Source organism: Aptenodytes forsteri, unplaced genomic scaffold (genome assembly GCF_000699145.1).
Source record: "Aptenodytes forsteri isolate BGI_AS27 unplaced genomic scaffold, ASM69914v1 Scaffold375, whole genome shotgun sequence".
NCBI classification, from domain to species: Eukaryota; Metazoa; Chordata; class Aves; order Sphenisciformes; family Spheniscidae; genus Aptenodytes; species Aptenodytes forsteri.
In genome coordinates this window covers 253,606-271,344 of record NW_008795869.1, presented here as the reverse complement: position 1 = coordinate 271,344, position 17,739 = coordinate 253,606, and the positions used below count along the sequence as shown (strand labels likewise).

Sequence of the window (17,739 nt, the reverse complement as noted above, 5' to 3'; positions counted from 1 at the left end):
TCCCCCTCCTTCTTCACTGACCTTGGTGTCTGCAGGGTTGTTTCTCTCACATATCTCCCTCCTCTCTCCGGCTGCAGTTGCTGCTGCACAGTTCCCCCCCCCCGCTTCTTAAATATGTTATCCCAGAAGCACTACCACCATCGCTGACAGGCTCGGCCTTGGCCAGCGGCGGGTCCGTCTTGGAGCCGGCTGGCATTGGCTCTGTCGGACATAGGGGAAGCATCTGGCAGCTTCTGACAGAAGCCACCCCTGTTGCCCCTCTGCTACCAAAACCTTGCCACGCACAGGCGGAAAGCAGCTTTTTGTTTAATGTGTTTTCTCTGAAATCACAAAACAAAAATGGTGTCTTTTTGGTATTTCAGGACAGTCTTACATAAACAACAAAAGATGCTGACTGCTGACTGAAAGTCTTTACTACTAACCAAGATAAAAAGAATATTTGGAATTTACTTCAGATTTCCAAATAAAATGCGCAAATGAGTCTTTGGAACATAATGTAGAATATCTGGATGTTCAGACTGGTTGTGATCTGCTCACACGCTGATAAATTTACTCACATTAAAAGCCATCTATTTGTTTAGACATCAAACTAACTCCCACAAAAATCAGTAGAAAAATCTTTGATGACTTTGATGTGAACTGGAGCAAGCTTTCATACATGTATTGATACTGTATTTTCAGATATTTTTGGTTTCTGGTTTCCATTCTTCCTCATCGAGGATTTCCCCCCAGTTTTTTAATGATTTAAAACCTCCACAGAGTATTTAAAATGGCTTCGTACAATGGATAGCTAGGATGATATTTCACTTCTGTAAATGGGATATTAATTGGCTATGTATGTTTGGGCATTAAATGTGACTTAGAATGGCTTTAGTAAACCAAAACTTGATTAATGTAGCTACCTTGTTAAGAATGCCTGAGAAATACAAAGTAATTGCTTATTACTACTATTGAAAGCAGCAGAGAATGCCTTTAAAAAGAATACTACATTTCTTCATCTGCAAATTATCATCTGCAGGAAAGTTTCATGTGTTCTTTAATATGTTTTCCATCTTAAAGGTTTCTAGGCTTAAATAGCAGTGGGCTTTTCTGAAACAGTTGTGGGTTTGACCAGCCAGTTTTTTGCACATTCCAGGTGGAATGGGATCATAGAATTTCTCCCATGAAGGGAAAAATAAAATTACAAAAGCAGCATGTAATTATTATTTTAACATAATCTAATGGAAATAAGGGTAACTGTTGAATATGAAGATGCAGACAAAGCTCCTCCCTTGTTCCTTCCCACCAGCGTTTTATTTTTCAGTTGAACCATTTCATTTTAAAAAATATCCAGACTGAAAACCCCAAGTCTGTACTGTTCCTATTTACCTCTAGGTTTGGCTCACTTTCCGCAGACAGCAAAAGTTACCTGCGTATTCGGATTCTTGTAGAGGTTTGGCAGGAAGGATTCTCAAAGCATGGATGGCCTCCAGAGTGGAAGAACTTACAGTCTCATAATCACCTTCTTTCTCCTCAGATACCTTGGAGGAAGATTGTAAGTCACTCTTGCCCTTCATTGTCAAATCTTTGTTCTAGATAGAAGAAGAGATACACAGATAGTACAAATAAATTTAAGTTCAAGACTAATTTCAGATTTGGAAATACTTGATTACCAGAACCAGACATTTTGGTGCACAGGAAATTTTCTGATGGAAATTGAAAGGTTGGAAAGTGGTTGAGCAAGGGTTTTGAGGATCTAGATTTTTTATTTAGATTCATAAAATAGCCATTTGGGAGACAGTTTAGGTCTCTCTCTGAATTTGGCCTGTCACCACTCTTGAAAATATAATGAGAGTGTTTAATTTTATGATCATTGCAGACATTTGAAACTGTGCCTTTCGTTATAGTATTATCCATGTGGTATTTGTATTCTACTGACTGTTTACATATGTTACTTGCAAGAATATATTAACTAGCTCATCACAAATGTCACACTTTAAAATAAAAACATGCACTGTTTTTGAGAATTTGTGCTAGCAAATGTGCAGTCCAAGTGAACACGATAGCAAGTATGTATTGAACAGTGGAGTCCACAGAAATGTGGTGCTGAGAGTGACTCAGGATGTCTCTGGATGTGTCTATACACTTGTTCTAGGTTTGTTCAAGACTATTTTCTGGAGTTCTGCTCCACCCTCCATACTCTCTGTTTACATGCTGGAACATAACTGCTGGCTTCCTTCAGGAGGAGACATGCACAAACAGCACAGAGCTGAGATTACTGCCGAGTGAACTCAACTGAGGGCAGCCAGTGTCTTTGTAAGTCATATTTTGCTACCAGAGACAGTGTAGGTGCATCCACGCACTTGGATCTTCCTTGATGTTTGTTTTAATCTCTTCTTGAACTCACTAGTAATGGGGAATCGATAGCTTCCTGAGGTCTCTTCTTCCACCAGTTAACTGTCCTTTCAGTTCATGCTTTTTCTCTTGAGTGCTACAAATTAAACCAATTTGTTTTACCCTCTAAGGACACTAAAAAAATTGATTACTATCCACTTTATTTCAAACTTTATTATGCTTAATGCCTATAATTATATTTCTTTTTAGTCTTCTCACAAGGCAAGTACAATTCTTTGAAGCTTTCCCGAGTTGTCAACGAACTTAAATGATTTTGAACCTCGTATCCCCAGTGTTACTTTCCTGTGAATTCTCTCCAGCTTGTACACATCTTTATTACAGCATCAAGCAGACCTCCAAGAAGTTCTTGACAGTACATTTCAGGGTGAGGTTTGCCTTTTTATAACAGTACATTAAAAAATACCGCCACACCCTAGACAGACCCCTGCAGGATACCTGGGTTTGCAGGCTCTTCTGCTGTGTAACTTTCCAGTTCAGTAGCGGACTACTGTCAACTGGGCTGAGGGTGGATATTTTTTCAGTCATCAGTTGTGCAAACACTTCACACATTTCCATCTAGACCAGGTTTCCAGGTTTCTACCTGTGAGATTGTCTTCTGGGAAATGTCAAAGACCTAACAAAAATCAATATATATCACATCTACTGTTTTCTTTCTCCCCTTTATGGTCACATTTCTGCTGAGAAGGAAATTACTTTGGTATGAGGAGTTGATGAGATGTTCTTCATGTTCATATTAGCAATTTTTTACATAATTAGACTTATTATTTCCAAAAGATGCTTTCAGACTGACTTTTTTTAATAGTCTCTCCAGGTATCCAATGAACCCTCAGGATTTGCTTTCTTTCTTGTAAGAAATCGAGGTTACCACTGTTCTTTTCCATTGCTTTAGGAACTCAGGACTCCTTGGAGAGTTCCCAAAGATAATCAATTAATGTCTCAGAAATTACTTCAAATACTTCCTTAAGTGCTTTAGCATAAGTAAATATTCTCCTGCCTGTTCTTTCCCTGTTCTGCTCTGTGCTATTACTGCCTTCTAGTTGGTATTAATCCCATATAGCGTCTGATTATAATTAACCAATCTATGAAACCTGAAGCAGACAAAGTATTGATTGCATCAACCTTCTTTTAGTCATCCTTTACTTGTTCAACTTGCTTACTAAGCAATAGACCTGTGCTCTCTTTTCATCTTTCTCTGACTTGTAAGGTATTTGCAGTCTTTTCTCATATGCCTGAGCTGAAACTCAAAACCAGCTTTCAGATACAAATGGTAGGACATTGAAAGGTGTGCTGTTAGCTTTTCAGCTTTCATTTGCATTGGTTACATATTAAACCTTGAGGTTTATGACTTACGTACTTGTTCAGCTTGACTCCTGTTATTTTCACATGATCTTATGATAAAGGTATATTTTAGATTCAGACCATAAATGGAGAATTGACTAGTGAGTGAGTCACTTCTGTAATCTAGCTCCCACTAAAACAAAGTAAAAGTTCTCATATATACTTCAAAATTCTCATGCTTTATTTTGCATTAACAAACAGTGAGGATTACATTTTCTGTTACCAGCGTTATAGCCAAGACAGTATTAACACACGAGGAAGTGAAAGAAAAGTAAAATTTTAGGAAGAACAGTGTGATACTTACAAAATGATAGGTATTAGCAGGAATAGTTCTTCTGTTCTCTGTATGAAATGGAGAAAAAATGTCAGCAGGTGTCATTCTGTAGAAAATGATACAATAGCTAATAACTTACATACAGGAATAAAAATCTTGCAACTGCAAGTATTCTACAGATACGAAAACAAAAGAGATGAAGCAAATCCACCCATGAGTTTGTTGACCTATGCAATGCATGAGGAAGTAGCTGTGTGGAAATGGGATTCACAACCACTAGCATGTCTAAGCCCGCCCGCAGAAAATACCCAGAGGAGGATGTGCTTGAACTCCTCTCTCTCTCTTCTGAGTTTTGCTGCTTGGTGCAGAACTGTAAGGGCTCACCCTGGTGAGCTTGGGGATCCTGGTCTGGAAATCCCTCTTCTGAATAGAAACATACCTTGTTCGTTTAGTGGTAGAAGAAAATCTGACCTCCTGCTTTGAAGACTGAACTGGAAAATGAGTTGTGCTGATGTCTTTTTTGTAGTCGCACAGCACTTGCCCAGGAAATTGGAGTCCTGGTTTCAGCTTGCGAAGCTCCAAATTTATGTTTCCCAAAACCGAGAACACTCCAGCTACCAGGCTATAAACTGTTCTAGGTAGTTGCTGTCTGCTCATGGAAGTTTTCTCATGGTATAGCCAGGAGAGCATGAGTTACGGGGCCAAAGGCCTGGTGAACAGGAGAGTGAGTTCGCTTGAGAAGAGACTCCCAAGTTCTTGCCCTTAACCTGATTTACACATTTAATCCAGTGACTGTTTAATGCAAAACAGCCGTGGTATGTCCTTGCCCAGTACGTGCTCTTGTTCTGGACTGTTGAAGCAATCCTTGCTTAGGCTGCCTGTAGTCTCACAAATCTTGCACCTGTGGCTACATAATAGCCTGATTTCAAAAGAAGAGCATGAAAGTCCTTCTATTAAGCCTAACCTATAACATGTAACTACAGCATGCTCTAATGCTTAGGAGGAATGGAGAATCGTGGACTGAAACCCTTTTATGCCAAGGAGAGAGTTACAACCAGACCCACTTCTTGCCCAGGTGTTGTACCCTGTGCAAGTGTGTTGAAGGATGAGCAGCATCCCACAACCCTCCCTTCCAGCTGTGTTTGAAAGAAGACAGTCTTCACCTAAACAGCCTCTTTACATTTGTCACTATTGTTATTTTAAAATCTGAATACTGCATGAGCCTGGTATTGCAGAGTTTTGTATACCCCAGCAGATGGCATTGAATGTTCATTTATTCAATATGTGTAGTACTTTTATCTCTGCTCAGAGGGTCATTCATGGTGGGGGGGGAGGAAGAGTTATTCATGCAAACTAGTTGTCTGATTTTCTGTTTAGTTATGCTGGTGCAAATCAGAAGTAAGCCCAGTTAAATCAATGACATTGTTGAGGAAAACTGATGCAGAGAAGGATAATTAGGTGGTACCAATATAATAATGAAAAAAGGCAGTCAATGTCTTAAATTGTAGCCTTTTTACTTCTGTTAATAAAAAATGGTCATTCTATTCTCAACAATAAGAAATTAATAACAGTGGTAAACATCAAAGCTATTAGCCATGCTTTTCATGTCTTAATGCTAAAAGGGGACTGTTTGACACAAGCGTTTAGGGTGATTTATTGCTATCCAACATCAGTTTACAATTTGATATCCAGGTTAGTTTATAATCTATTCTGTTACGCAGGGATCACCAGAGTTTGGAGGAACTCCAGCCCTCCCTCTCCTTTTCTTCTAACACCTCCTTTGCACAGCTCAAGTGAAGGGAGAGGCAGCGTTGCTGCTCTCCTGCGGGCATTCCCTTTGCATAAGGTGAATGCCCAAATATTTGCTCTGTGCTAGCTGAGGAATGCAAACCAGCTAGAAACTGCTCCTCCTGTTATTTAAGGATGACATTTTGGTAGAGAAGATGAATATTTCATTCTGTCAGCTAGGCTGAACATATCGGGCCTTCGGAATGAGAAGTGCTGCGTGCCATCCAGGTGGTGGAAAACTGTCGAAGAGGCTCACTGCTTGGGGGGAGATTATTTCTGCTATTTACTATATATATCACCCTGGAACATCCAATTTCCTGGTTTCTGGTGCACTGGATGTTGTGCATCGTCCATGTTGCACAGGGACGAAAGAGGATAGAATCTTCGTGCCCGGTAGTTGCAATCAGCTGGACCTTCTGACATCAATATTTTTTCACTGTAAGCTAAAGACCTACAGCTGGCAGAAGTCAGAGTCTTCTCAAGCTGTAGGGACTGATCATATTTTATTCAGTCTGAAAAATGTTTGTTGCTTTGCTACATCCTCTGTGAAATTAATAAATGGAGTATATCAGTTATAACAATAGTAAGGTGTTATATTTCTATGGCATATGCGTAGGTGTGTTTCTGCCAGTTGACAGACAATGCCTGAAGTCAAAGAACAAAAGGGAAGAAATTAATTTCTCTTTAATTGGCAAGGGAATAAAATTGTGTGCATTTTGTGGCAACATTGCCTGCTTTTCATAGTGACCTAGAAAAAGTCTGTTCAAAAGGATGACAGGTTAGCAATTTGTACATGAAAACCCAACGTCAGAAACGTAGCCCTTCTTTAAATGAGAAAGCAGAAGGTAAATCTGTTCCCATTGACTTCCGTGAGTCTATGAATGCACAGTGGTTTTTCAGTCACTGTTTGTGGTGTTTCAGTCACAGAAAGCAATAAAGTATTGTGGGCTGTATTTTAATAAACCTTGTGATCCTGACAGGGTATCTCCTAACCACTTCAGTAGAAAAAAATGAGGCTGGAAATGCTGCAAGGAAGAACCTGCATAGGAGTTTTCAGAGTCACTTTTTTTCTGTCTGGTCCAAAAGTACGGTGTAAAAACTTGCCCTGGTAAGTATATTGGCATCTTCCTCTAGCCTCTAGAGGGGTTAGGCAACACAAGTAGAAGCTTCCTGAATTGCACAGGTTTAACTCCAAGACCAAGCAAAAGACTAGGCAGGCTTCCCTTCAGAGACTGTGAAAAAGTCATGTGAATAAATGCCAGTTATGATGAGCTTTTGTGATACGGCCAGCTATCCATAGAACATAAAAGACTTGCAATAAGATGGTAGACTGCTGCGTTTTATTTTTCCAGAACTGCTTTTTCCAGCCCTAACTCTAAATCTTCTGTATTATACTGATAGTGAATGCATTTAAGCAAACTTCACATTAACACAATAAACATACGGTATACCAAATAAATTTATCTGGCTAGTTGTGCCCCTATTTAGTTAGATAATTTTATATGCTTTGCTTTAAATATCTCTTAGCTCAGCTACAGTTATGAAATATGGTATCATTTTCCACTGACTTAAGTAGGAGCAGTGTTTTACTTATGAAATCAATGTGATTTAAACACATGCTTACTACTGACCATAATCTGTCATGGAATTGGATTTAGAGATCCTGTGTCATTGTCCTGTTGTTTTGGAACAGCAAACAGCAAAAAGGGGGGTGTACTTCATGAGTGGCGGCAGAGGAAAAAGGAAAGTTCCCTTAGTTGCTTTCTAGAAATCATCAGCCAATGTAATGTTTTCAGTCTCCAGCAAGAGGATGATTTATTGATGGCTTTTTGCAGTGTATAACGTCACAAAGCCAACATTTTTTTGGGGCACTCTGGAAGTAAACACCTTTTTGCTTTCTTCATTAGTGGGTATCCAATTTCCAATTAGTGGATATCCATTTCTTTTCCTTTTTTCTTACAATTAATTTTAATTTTTATGATCTTACAATGTTCTGATCCTTTACGCCTTGCATGTTACAAACTATCACTGACTCTGAGTAATAAGTATGGTAAAAAGACATGCTATAGTACTTCCTTTTTCAGTACTGAAAGAATTTTACCTTTTGGATGTATATCGAGATTCGTTGCTGCACATATGTTTGGGCAAGATCTAAAGACATAAAAAAAGAAAAAAACAATCCACTTTAATATTAGAAATTGCCATTATTCTATGAAACTTCTCAAAGAGTCTAGCTTAACAGAATGAGTGAAAGCTGTAAGGATAATAATTAAATTTGAAAAATGATTTGGCAGATTTGGAAATTCAACAATCTTGGGTCAAACCTTACCTTTTTGTTCACTTACAGCTCCAAGTTTGGTACAGGTACAGAGAGGTCTACTCATTTTGCAAACGTTCATTTTAGACATAAATATTGTAACAGCCTTATTGATGCTTTAGCATATTCAGTATATTGCTTGAGGGATGAATTGGCTTAGGGAGATAGGAGCTAAACCTCTCTTTTAGCACGCAGCTGTGGCACTGCACATGGCTCCCTTCCCATTCTGCCAGCCAGCAGAACAGGTGTAACAATTTCGCCTAGGCCTTATGTGGTATTCTTCCATCCTGCTATTACTCTGCCATAGGGAATATATGAGATACATTGAGCGTGGAAGAAACACATAAATGGATCTTGACCTTACGCTGGTGTCCTGGATGATGGTTCTCTCACCATCACCCTCTCTACCCACTGGACCTTAGCTCTGTATCAGCCTGTCCAGCAACATTTATGGATCATTGCAGCAGTAGTACTTAGTATTCAGAAACAACAACAAGAAATATTTTGAAATGAAGATGTGGCCAGGGATCACATTAGGACTGCATTAATGCACACTTATTTTATCTAGTATCTAAGCATCCACCCTTGGAATTGCCCGAAGTTGGTGAAATACCAACAAAAATCTTTGAGTTTCAACTGCCCCACTCTTAGAATTACAAGATCATTTAGGTTAGCAGCAGCTTTTGAACAAAGAGTGAAGCTGAGTGGTTTCCTGTTCAGTGAACAGGCTGTAAACCACACTAGAGTCATCTGGTCTTTCACTGTCTGCTGCTTAGAGCATGGGCACATCAATAATAAAACTTTTATTGATGTTACTTATCAGGGCTTTAAAAAATAATTTATTTACTTACTTATTTTTTGGCAAAGTTGTCTTCCTGCTGTTTGAATCTGCTGGGTGATGTACTATCGTTTTCCTGTTAGCTCTGTCAGAATTGAACAAAGTTTACTGTTCGCAAGCGGCAGTAAGTGGGGAAGAAATGTGAGCGTGAGCAGAGTTGAAAAACAAATTTTCAAATCTGGGAAATGCATATATGTAAATGATTCCCTTCTTGTCTACCTCAAACATTTCCATTCTCTGAATATTTTGCTGATTTTCTTGTTGTTTTCAACTATTTGGAAAAAAGAGCAATGGTTTCTTGCTGAGAGAATGAAAAGCTGGAAACTGAACCCCTGCACCCAGTCTTTTGGTTTCTTTTGAGTAGCGGACTTATTAAACTCTTGTACAACTGAATAGGAATTAAAACCCAGGGGCACCTATCCAAGATCTCTATTGCTAGTAAAATACTTGCTAAACACCAGCAATGTAGCTATCAAAGCAACAGAGGCCAGTTCTCTTGGCCTCTCCACTTCTGGTTGCTCTTGAGCTCCACTTAGAAACAGAGCTTCTTCTTTTCCTCATGTAAAAGAATACTGATCTGTAAATCCTTGAAACAATCACTGAGATGATTTCAATTTTTACCCTTTGGCTTCCAGAGACTTCAGTGTTTGCAGCAAAAGAGTTAGAATTATCTCACCAAATAATTCCTACAGATTGTAAAGATGGTCATGTTCTCTCGAACAATGTCACTTGGACCTAGTCCTGTCCAAATTCCTTTAAATTCATAGATCCTATAATCAGTGTTGCCAAATCAAGTCTCAATTTGTCTTTAGAAACATGCCCCAAAATCCTATTTAAAAAAAAAACAAAAACCAAAACAAAACCAAAAACCCCTTTAATCAATATTTGCATGTGCATATTGATAATTTTTCTGTCAGTGTGGAAATACTAAAGGGCACAAATGCAAAGATGCAAATTTTAGAAGAATAAGAAAATATGATTTTATTTTCAACTGTGGAGTTAGCGCAAGAGGTATGCTTGAACAGTTGCTAAAAGTATAGAGAATTTTGGTTAAATGGTTAAATCTATACTGCTGAGTTATCTCTCTGGAACATCAGGGATACAAACAGGTAACTGATTCCTGTCATCTTGATGCTCTTTATCACTCATGTATAATTTTTTTGTCCTTTAAAAGAACAATTTCATTCTTTGCAAAATTCTTCCCCCAACTCTTCCTAAGGCAGAGTGTATTACAAATGCAAAAGTGTATTGCATATGAATATTATACATACAGTGAACATAATTTTCGTGTGTTTGAATTTACTGCATTTCTCCCTGACCCTTCCAGTGGTGAATGTCCCAACATGCACCTGAAGAATGACCTTCTGCAAGTTCCCCCTTGCCTACGGCAGGGAACTCTTTTAGTCTGTTTAGTCTGGTTTTTGTCTGCGTGTGAGATGCAGCACTGAGGTTGCATACCTCTTTTGTTGGCTACCTCCATGAGTCCTTCAGAACTACATACGTGTTACTGGTAACTAGTAGCATTAATGGCTCAGAAGTACAGGTTTTGTCAGAAACTTATCATGGGTTCAGACTGTGAGGACATTCAGCACCTTTTGGGTGATCTATGTTTATAAAATCCTCATCTTGCCTAAAAAGATTACAAAAAGTCTTTTTTACCATTTTTGCTTTAAAATACAGCTATGCCATTTTTAAAATCCCCATGTATAATTATAGGGCCAAAGCATTTTTCCTTCACAGGATTTTCTTCATTCTCTGGTCAATGCTACAGCAAACTTCTGCAAAAAGGTGGGATTTTTATCTATCCAATTTAAGACACTTTCACCTCTTTTAACAAGGGGAATGTGGAATTTCATTTAACTGGCTATATGTTCTATAACTTTTTCCATTTATGACGCTCATTGCAGACTGACCAAATACAAAACCTTAAATTGTGTGTCTGTGATAGTGCAGTTTAGTGGCACAGACAGACAGAGCAGCAATACCCATTCAGCTCAATACCCAAGTTACGTTATGTATGGCCAAAAGATATACTGGGGAGAAAAATTGAGCGTAGGCTTCATTTTAAGTGATGATTGACTAATATTTAACTGCAGACAAATTGTAATGGAGCACCTACAGAAATACAGATGACATTTACATTAATGTCAACTGAATCATCTTGATGGGTTCTGTTGCAATAAAGTATGATTAATTTATGATGAATTGGATGTATAAAAATTTCTGTTTCAAAAATCTTAACATTTCCAAGAGTCATGAAATTATTAGGTAAATTGTAAGACACTCCATTTGAAAGTTTATTTACTTCACAGCATTTAAGGGGATTATTACTAGGGTAAATTTTACTTGCCAGGAATAAAAGGTGGCTAAGTCAATAGCTGAAGTACAGATGGTTAAAAGAGAGAAAAGTCCATTTCGTCTTATCTTTATTCTCTCTGTTTTCTTCCATTTCAACAGTGAAACAACAACAACAAAAGTAGCTATGGTATTAAATAGCTATCTTCTGACTGCAATATTTTACATGAAACAGTTCAATATTGTCTGACACTTTGTTCAATCAATTACTACATTCCAAAGGCCCTGCCATACTCGTGTCAAATCCTTCTTCATGAGAGACTGTAAATGGCATAATTTGGCCCAAAATATTCAGAAGCAGTTCCCTATTGGTTAAACATTATTGCAGTTATCTGTTTTTGTACTTATTTTTGCAGTTATTTGCATACATATTTGGTTTTGCAGGAATGTTTGAGAGCTCCTATCATAGAAGAGAGCCTCACTGTGCCAGATGATTCGCAATCATAAAGTCAGTCCCAGTCCAAAGGATGCATAAAACAAGAGAAAACAGGTGGATGCAACTAACAAATGGGGGTTAAAACAACAAGCTGAAGGTAAATAAAGTTTTGCTAGAAGGAAAGGAATAAAACATGGAGTATGCAACTCTGTGCTGATTGTAGACACCTGAAAGGGCCAGTCCCTAGTTTGAAAATCAGGCACCTATCAGGCCCGTGGAGAAAGAAAACCACCTTTGTATCATTACTACTATTGAAAGAAGTCAGTATTATATTTTATAGGCTACTTAATACAACAAAAGGACCCTACTATTTATCACTCTGATTATCCCAATCCATGGCTTAAAGCTATTTTCTGAATAAATGTTTACCAGGGTGATTATTAAGGGATGCTACCATTCAGAAACCAGCTTGTTTCCAGAAATGGTGGCTGAAGGTGGTATGCGCATTGCATGTGGCAGCGTGATTGGATTTTGGGGGACTTTGCAATCACAAGGTCATTCTGTTACATGGTGGTTTGAAAGTCCACTGTACTGTTCATCTTGTTTCCTGGTAACATATGTCTCTATAGATGTGTCACTTAATAGTAGGGTTTGGGTTGGGAGGAGGCTTAGCCACCTCCGCTGTCGCCCTGATTAAGCAAAACTGAAGTCAGTAGGGCAGAAGTAATGTTTAAATCTAACAACAGATAACATTGTCAAAAAACCCTAAGGGAGTGCATAGCAGAGAGTTCACTTTTGGAACTGATACAGGCAAGTAAGAGAGATCATGAACCTGGCTTGATTGGGCTATCTCACTATTGAAGATAAGCTCGGATTTTGAAGTTGCCTGAACACGGGTGTGCCTTGCCATTTGGGGTGCCTGGGTATATCCTGGCCTCCAGATGCTGCTCGGGAGGGAACTAGGTCTTTTGCAGATCTCGGACTGAACTTCTTTGGCTGGTGCTTGTAGAGTTAGGTATCTCAAAGCAGGGTCCAAAATCTCAAGTTTGCTGAACAGAGCTGCCGTGACCTAGCAAAGAGCAGCTGAATCAGCCTCAGTGGTTGCTCAGGCTGCAAAGGAGGTGCATCCCTGTACTTGCAGTATGCAGCTAGGAGCATAAGGCAGACATTTTCTTCCAAGGAAAAGCGAAGGATAGCTATCCACCATCTTTTGTATGAAATAATCTAGTGATTAGAGGAGGTATGTTGCTTAGTACCTCAATCATTACTGTGTTCTGCTTATATTTGCTCTCCACTGAAAAGAAAACACAGGTACAGGAACCTGGTGTGGGCTCCCGCGCCCCAGCTGAGCACTTGCACCTCTTGGCTTTTCACTCATAGCCTGTTCTGCTGCCTATGATGAAGGAGGAGTGGTTTTTCTGCATTGTGGTTGGGCAGGCGATGAGTGCTTCTCACCAAAATACCCCACAGTCCTTGTTCTGTGGGTACTTTCCAGAAAGGGGGCTTGGATCCCCCAAGGATGTGAGCCCAAATCTTCCTTTTCCCAAACACCGTAACTATGTGCAGAAGGGCAGTGGGAGACTTTCACTACTTCCACCATCCCTCCTATGGGGCAACAATCAGAGGTGACTTTGGGACTGATCCTGCTGGTGGATGGGAGGTGCAGATGGGGAGTGCATATCCAAGCAAGGCTGTTCAGGGCCTTTGACAGGCTGAGATAGAGCCTCCATACCCTGACTTGCCTGCGGTACATGCTCAGCTTTTAAGCTCTTTTGAGGTAGCTTTGGACAGGTACAGAGTTGCCTTTCTATGTACATGAGATAATTTGCAGTGTGCTGTACTGGCTCTGGCTGGGATGGAGTTAATTTTCTTCAGAGCAGCCCGTATGGTGCTGTGCTTTGGATTTGTGACCAGAGCAGTGTTGATAACGCACCCGTGTTTTGGCTGTGCAGTGCTCGAACAGCGTTAAGGCTTTCTCTTTTTCCTGTCCCGCCCTTCCAGTGAGCAGGCTGGGGGTGGGCAAGAGGTTGGGAGGGGACACAGCTGGGACAGCTGACCCCAAATGACCAAAGGGATAGTCCACACCATATAACATTGTGCTCAGCAGTAAACACTAAGGGAGACGGTTTTTTGGAGGTAGCCGCTGCTCAGTGATTACCTTCACACCACTTGTTTTGTTTCGTTTTTTTTCTTTCCCTTTCCTTCACTTACTAAACTGTCTTTATCTCAACCCACAATTTTTCTCACTTTTGCTCTTCCATCTCTCCCCTGTCCCGTGGGGTGGAGGGAGCGAGCAGTTCTGCGGGGCTTTGCTGCCGGCCGGGGTCAGCCCGCCACATGCACAAAGGCAGGCGGAGCAGAGGGGAAGGGAGGGAAGAGTCATTTGACCTTTCAGCTGTTACAGCGGTTTCAGGATCACAGTTTTGACGCAGGCATATAAGCATCATTCGGGTCTGAGGCAAAGGCCTAACCACTTTTCTGAAATATGTCCCAGATACTAGAGCTTTTTTCTTTTTGCTTTTAATTTATAAAGGTCAGTTTTATGAATCAGTAATAAGATCATCCATGGAAGCATTGTACTCAGTGTTGTGACATTAGAAAAAAACTCCACAAAACAGATGCTGTTATGATTAATATATTTGACTACTACAGCTGTGGTTCTCCAAGTGTGTCATGCAGGAGGAGACTTGTTCTGGTTCTTTTACCTGAAGTAAATGTTAGGAACATAATAATAAATATTAAAGGCTATATTCTCATATCATAATTATGTAACTGATCACTTGCAAAACTATTTAAAAATTATGACTGGCACAATTAATTTGAATTATTTTCTTCAAAAAAGAGTGCTCTAGGTTTCCCTAGCAACCTTTAAAATGATATATATAAACACACCAACCAATCAGCATAATAGCCGTTCAAATAACCCCACAGAAACACAAATACAATGAACATTAATTAATTATTGTACTGGTTAAATGCAGATTTTAGAAAGGTCGAATAGAATAATTTCCTTAGTGCCAAACTGCATTAACAAGCTGCAAAATGCCAGCTCTTTGCAAGTCCACCTGCAAAATATTAAAAGATACTAAAACTAGCTTTATCAGGGAAAGAGGTCCGCTGGCGAACGTGTTATGAATCCCACTTCTCTAGTACTCGTTAATACAGGTATTCAGGCTGACAATTAGGATACACAGAATGCACTTTTATTTGTGTTACAGCCTCATCTGTTTTGGAATTGCTGTAATGAATCCTAGCCAGGTGACTTTGCAGCGGATGGAAGAGATAAAAAAGAGAAAAAATGATAACCCATTGTGGCTGAAGAGAAGGATGGCACTATACTAAGGCATGTTTCAAGCCAAACATTTGTGATCTTGTAGGAGAAGAAAATATTTTACTCAACCTTAATTGCAAATACCCACAGAGGCTGGCCCTTTTAAGCCATTACTGTTGCAAAACTGAGATTTGTTTTTTGTTGTTGTGCATGACACCATGCTGTGCAGAGAAATGCCTGGAAAAGATTTGGTGTTTGGCACAGTTTTCTTCCCACAACTCTTCTATCGGATCAGACAAAACATGTTCATGCAGCAACAGAGTGTTTTGGGACACTTCAAGCCCAATGCTGCAATATAATCTGAACCACACTGCAAAGCTTCCTTGGGGAGGTGTGGCATGAAAATTTTGCCCCTGAATAAAACAGTATGAACCATGAGCCTGCCTCCTCCTTGCCTAACCCTTCCTGTATGTCTCCTTAATATACATTGCACAAGGCAGTACCACGCGGAGTCATTAATAATATGTACGTGTTTAAGCATAGCATCTGCCACCTCAGTGCACACACTTGAGATCAGCATGCATTTAGTCAGGTTCATGTAGTTTGAACCACTAATAAATTGTCAGACAGTGACTTGCTGGCTGAAGAGATGCTGTCAGGAGAGACAGGGGTCATGGATACCTAAAAGGTAACTGTAGACATTTGACACTTGGAAAAATGCTAGTGGGAGGCTTTGGTACCTGCGGTTACTGTTCATATTACTGTGCATGTTTATGCCAAGCACTTTCTTATCTACAATAGCAGATCTGCCATGGCACAGCATAGAGCAGGAAAATTAGGCAAACAGTGGATTGAAATAGAAATGCTTATTAAGTGCAAATAAAAATAGTCTCTCAGTGACTTTTGCTAAATTCACCTGAAATCATGTATTCTATAAGATGAGGAAAAGCATAAATGAACCAAATCTATCATGTGAATAGGGTTTTCACATTTTTCAGTCCAAGCAGTTAAATACTAAAGTGAGTGGGCATGACTGAGGGAAGACTTTAATGCATGTAAAATGGTTTATAGTAACATAATAATAATAATAATAATAATAAAAAGATGCTCTTGAAGCACTGTGGTTTGTGACCATAGAAATAGGAGTCATTCAATTACAATGCCTCATCTGAATTTGGTCCTGGGATGATATTAACACTTTGTAGAGGTTTAGGGTTGCATTGCTGCAACTGTTTTAATTTCTACATTTCTTAGCTTCTGTGCAACCCCTTGGGATTTTTCACATCTAAATGGTAGACAGTTTCTTCTGGAATAAAGAGCAAAGATGTGAATGAGAAACAAATGCGTTTTACTTTTTCACGAAGGTCCTGGTAACACAGACACTCTCAGAGGACACGCAAAATTTGAAAACATTCCTTCTAAAGATAATTCTGCCTGCAATACATGTCTTTCAGAATGTTCATATTGATATATATTTTAAATTATTTTCTCTTTTGCCTCTCTCTTATAAGCAGTATAGTATTCAGACTTGTTCTGTGTTGCTACCTACCAAGTTATTTTTACTGGCTTTTTAAGTCCATACATCAGGATACATTGCTTATCTCTGCCCTTGCATCTTGTAATGAAGACTGCAAATCCCTATTCAGCCGGGGAAGTCAGAGGGAAAATATTTAACTTCTTAATTCTCTCACTAGTGCTTAAAAGCTTGGGGTTACCATCTACCAGACCTTTTGGGGACTGCTTGGTGTGAAAAGGGAAGCTAAAACCTTCTAGCCTAAAGAATACCTAGGTATCTCAGTCTCAGTTGTCAGAGGAGCTGAAGGTTTATTATCTTCCTCCTCCTCCACAGATGAGCAACATTCTGGGAGCAGACAAGAAGCCAGGCAGATGATACCTTATCTCAGAGGATGCAGTGCTGGCTAGAGCTACTTGGCAGAGAATCTGGGGAGGCGTTGTGCGACCCAGCGCTGCCCAGGGTGTTGTCCTTACGTGTACAGCTCTTTCTAGCATATACCAGAGTCTGGCAATCTTCCCCATAGCCCTAGGCAAACCTGCTGTTTCAGCAGACATCTGACTCAAAGTTAAGTGCCTGAATCAAAATTCCCTCCTTATTCCTGTTATGCTGATGGTTTGCTTCTTCTCTACAACAGCAAATCATAAAACAACCTGAGCAGACCTATTGCACATGACAGGCAAGTAACGAGATACAACTCAAAGAAAATGCTGTTTCTGTCCTTCTTGGCTATCTGCTGTCAGGAAGAAGCTAATAGGTAAGCGGCTTTTAATTTAATTTCACTCTATCATCTGAGGTGGAGTAATCTGCATATGAATATAATAATGCAAGTGCTTGATCCCTCCCTCACAGACATAGAGTCTAACCTAAAATATGGCTCTTAGTATCCAGGGAGAATAAAATTACCCTGCCCAAGGTGGGAGAGAAATATGTATCTAGCGAAAAGAACAGCGTATACTGAAGCACTCCAGTTTACCGCTACTGCACTGTAAACCTATATCCACATCCTTAGTATCTGTGAACCCGACAGCATTACACTGTAGTTACAGGTTATCAATGAAATCCAGTTTATAGGTGGATGAAAATGATTGCTCCAAGTATTCTCACAGGAGTGGTTTCCATGCTGTATGAGAGGTAAGTATAGTAGTCATTCTTCAAAGTAAAAATGAAAGCAAGCAAGTACCTTTATAGCTGGTTCTTTCATTTATACACATATTGTTGGAGTTTTTGAATCATCAGCAAATAACAAAAAAAAATTAATTTGATGATTTCTTT

The 17,739-nt window shown here is 39.5% G+C and overlaps 1 protein-coding gene across 1 annotated transcript in view; it reads right to left on the bottom strand.

Annotated features, from left to right (window-relative positions):
- Positions 1-17,739, bottom strand: part of CLNK (cytokine dependent hematopoietic cell linker) — a 120,177-nt gene that overhangs the window by 26,512 nt on the left and 75,926 nt on the right. Inside the window, exon 2 of the mRNA XM_019473361.1 lies at positions 1,409-1,571. Coding sequence (XP_019328906.1) covers positions 1,409-1,571 — 163 coding nt within the window. The remainder of the gene's footprint in view (positions 1-1,408; positions 1,572-17,739) is intronic.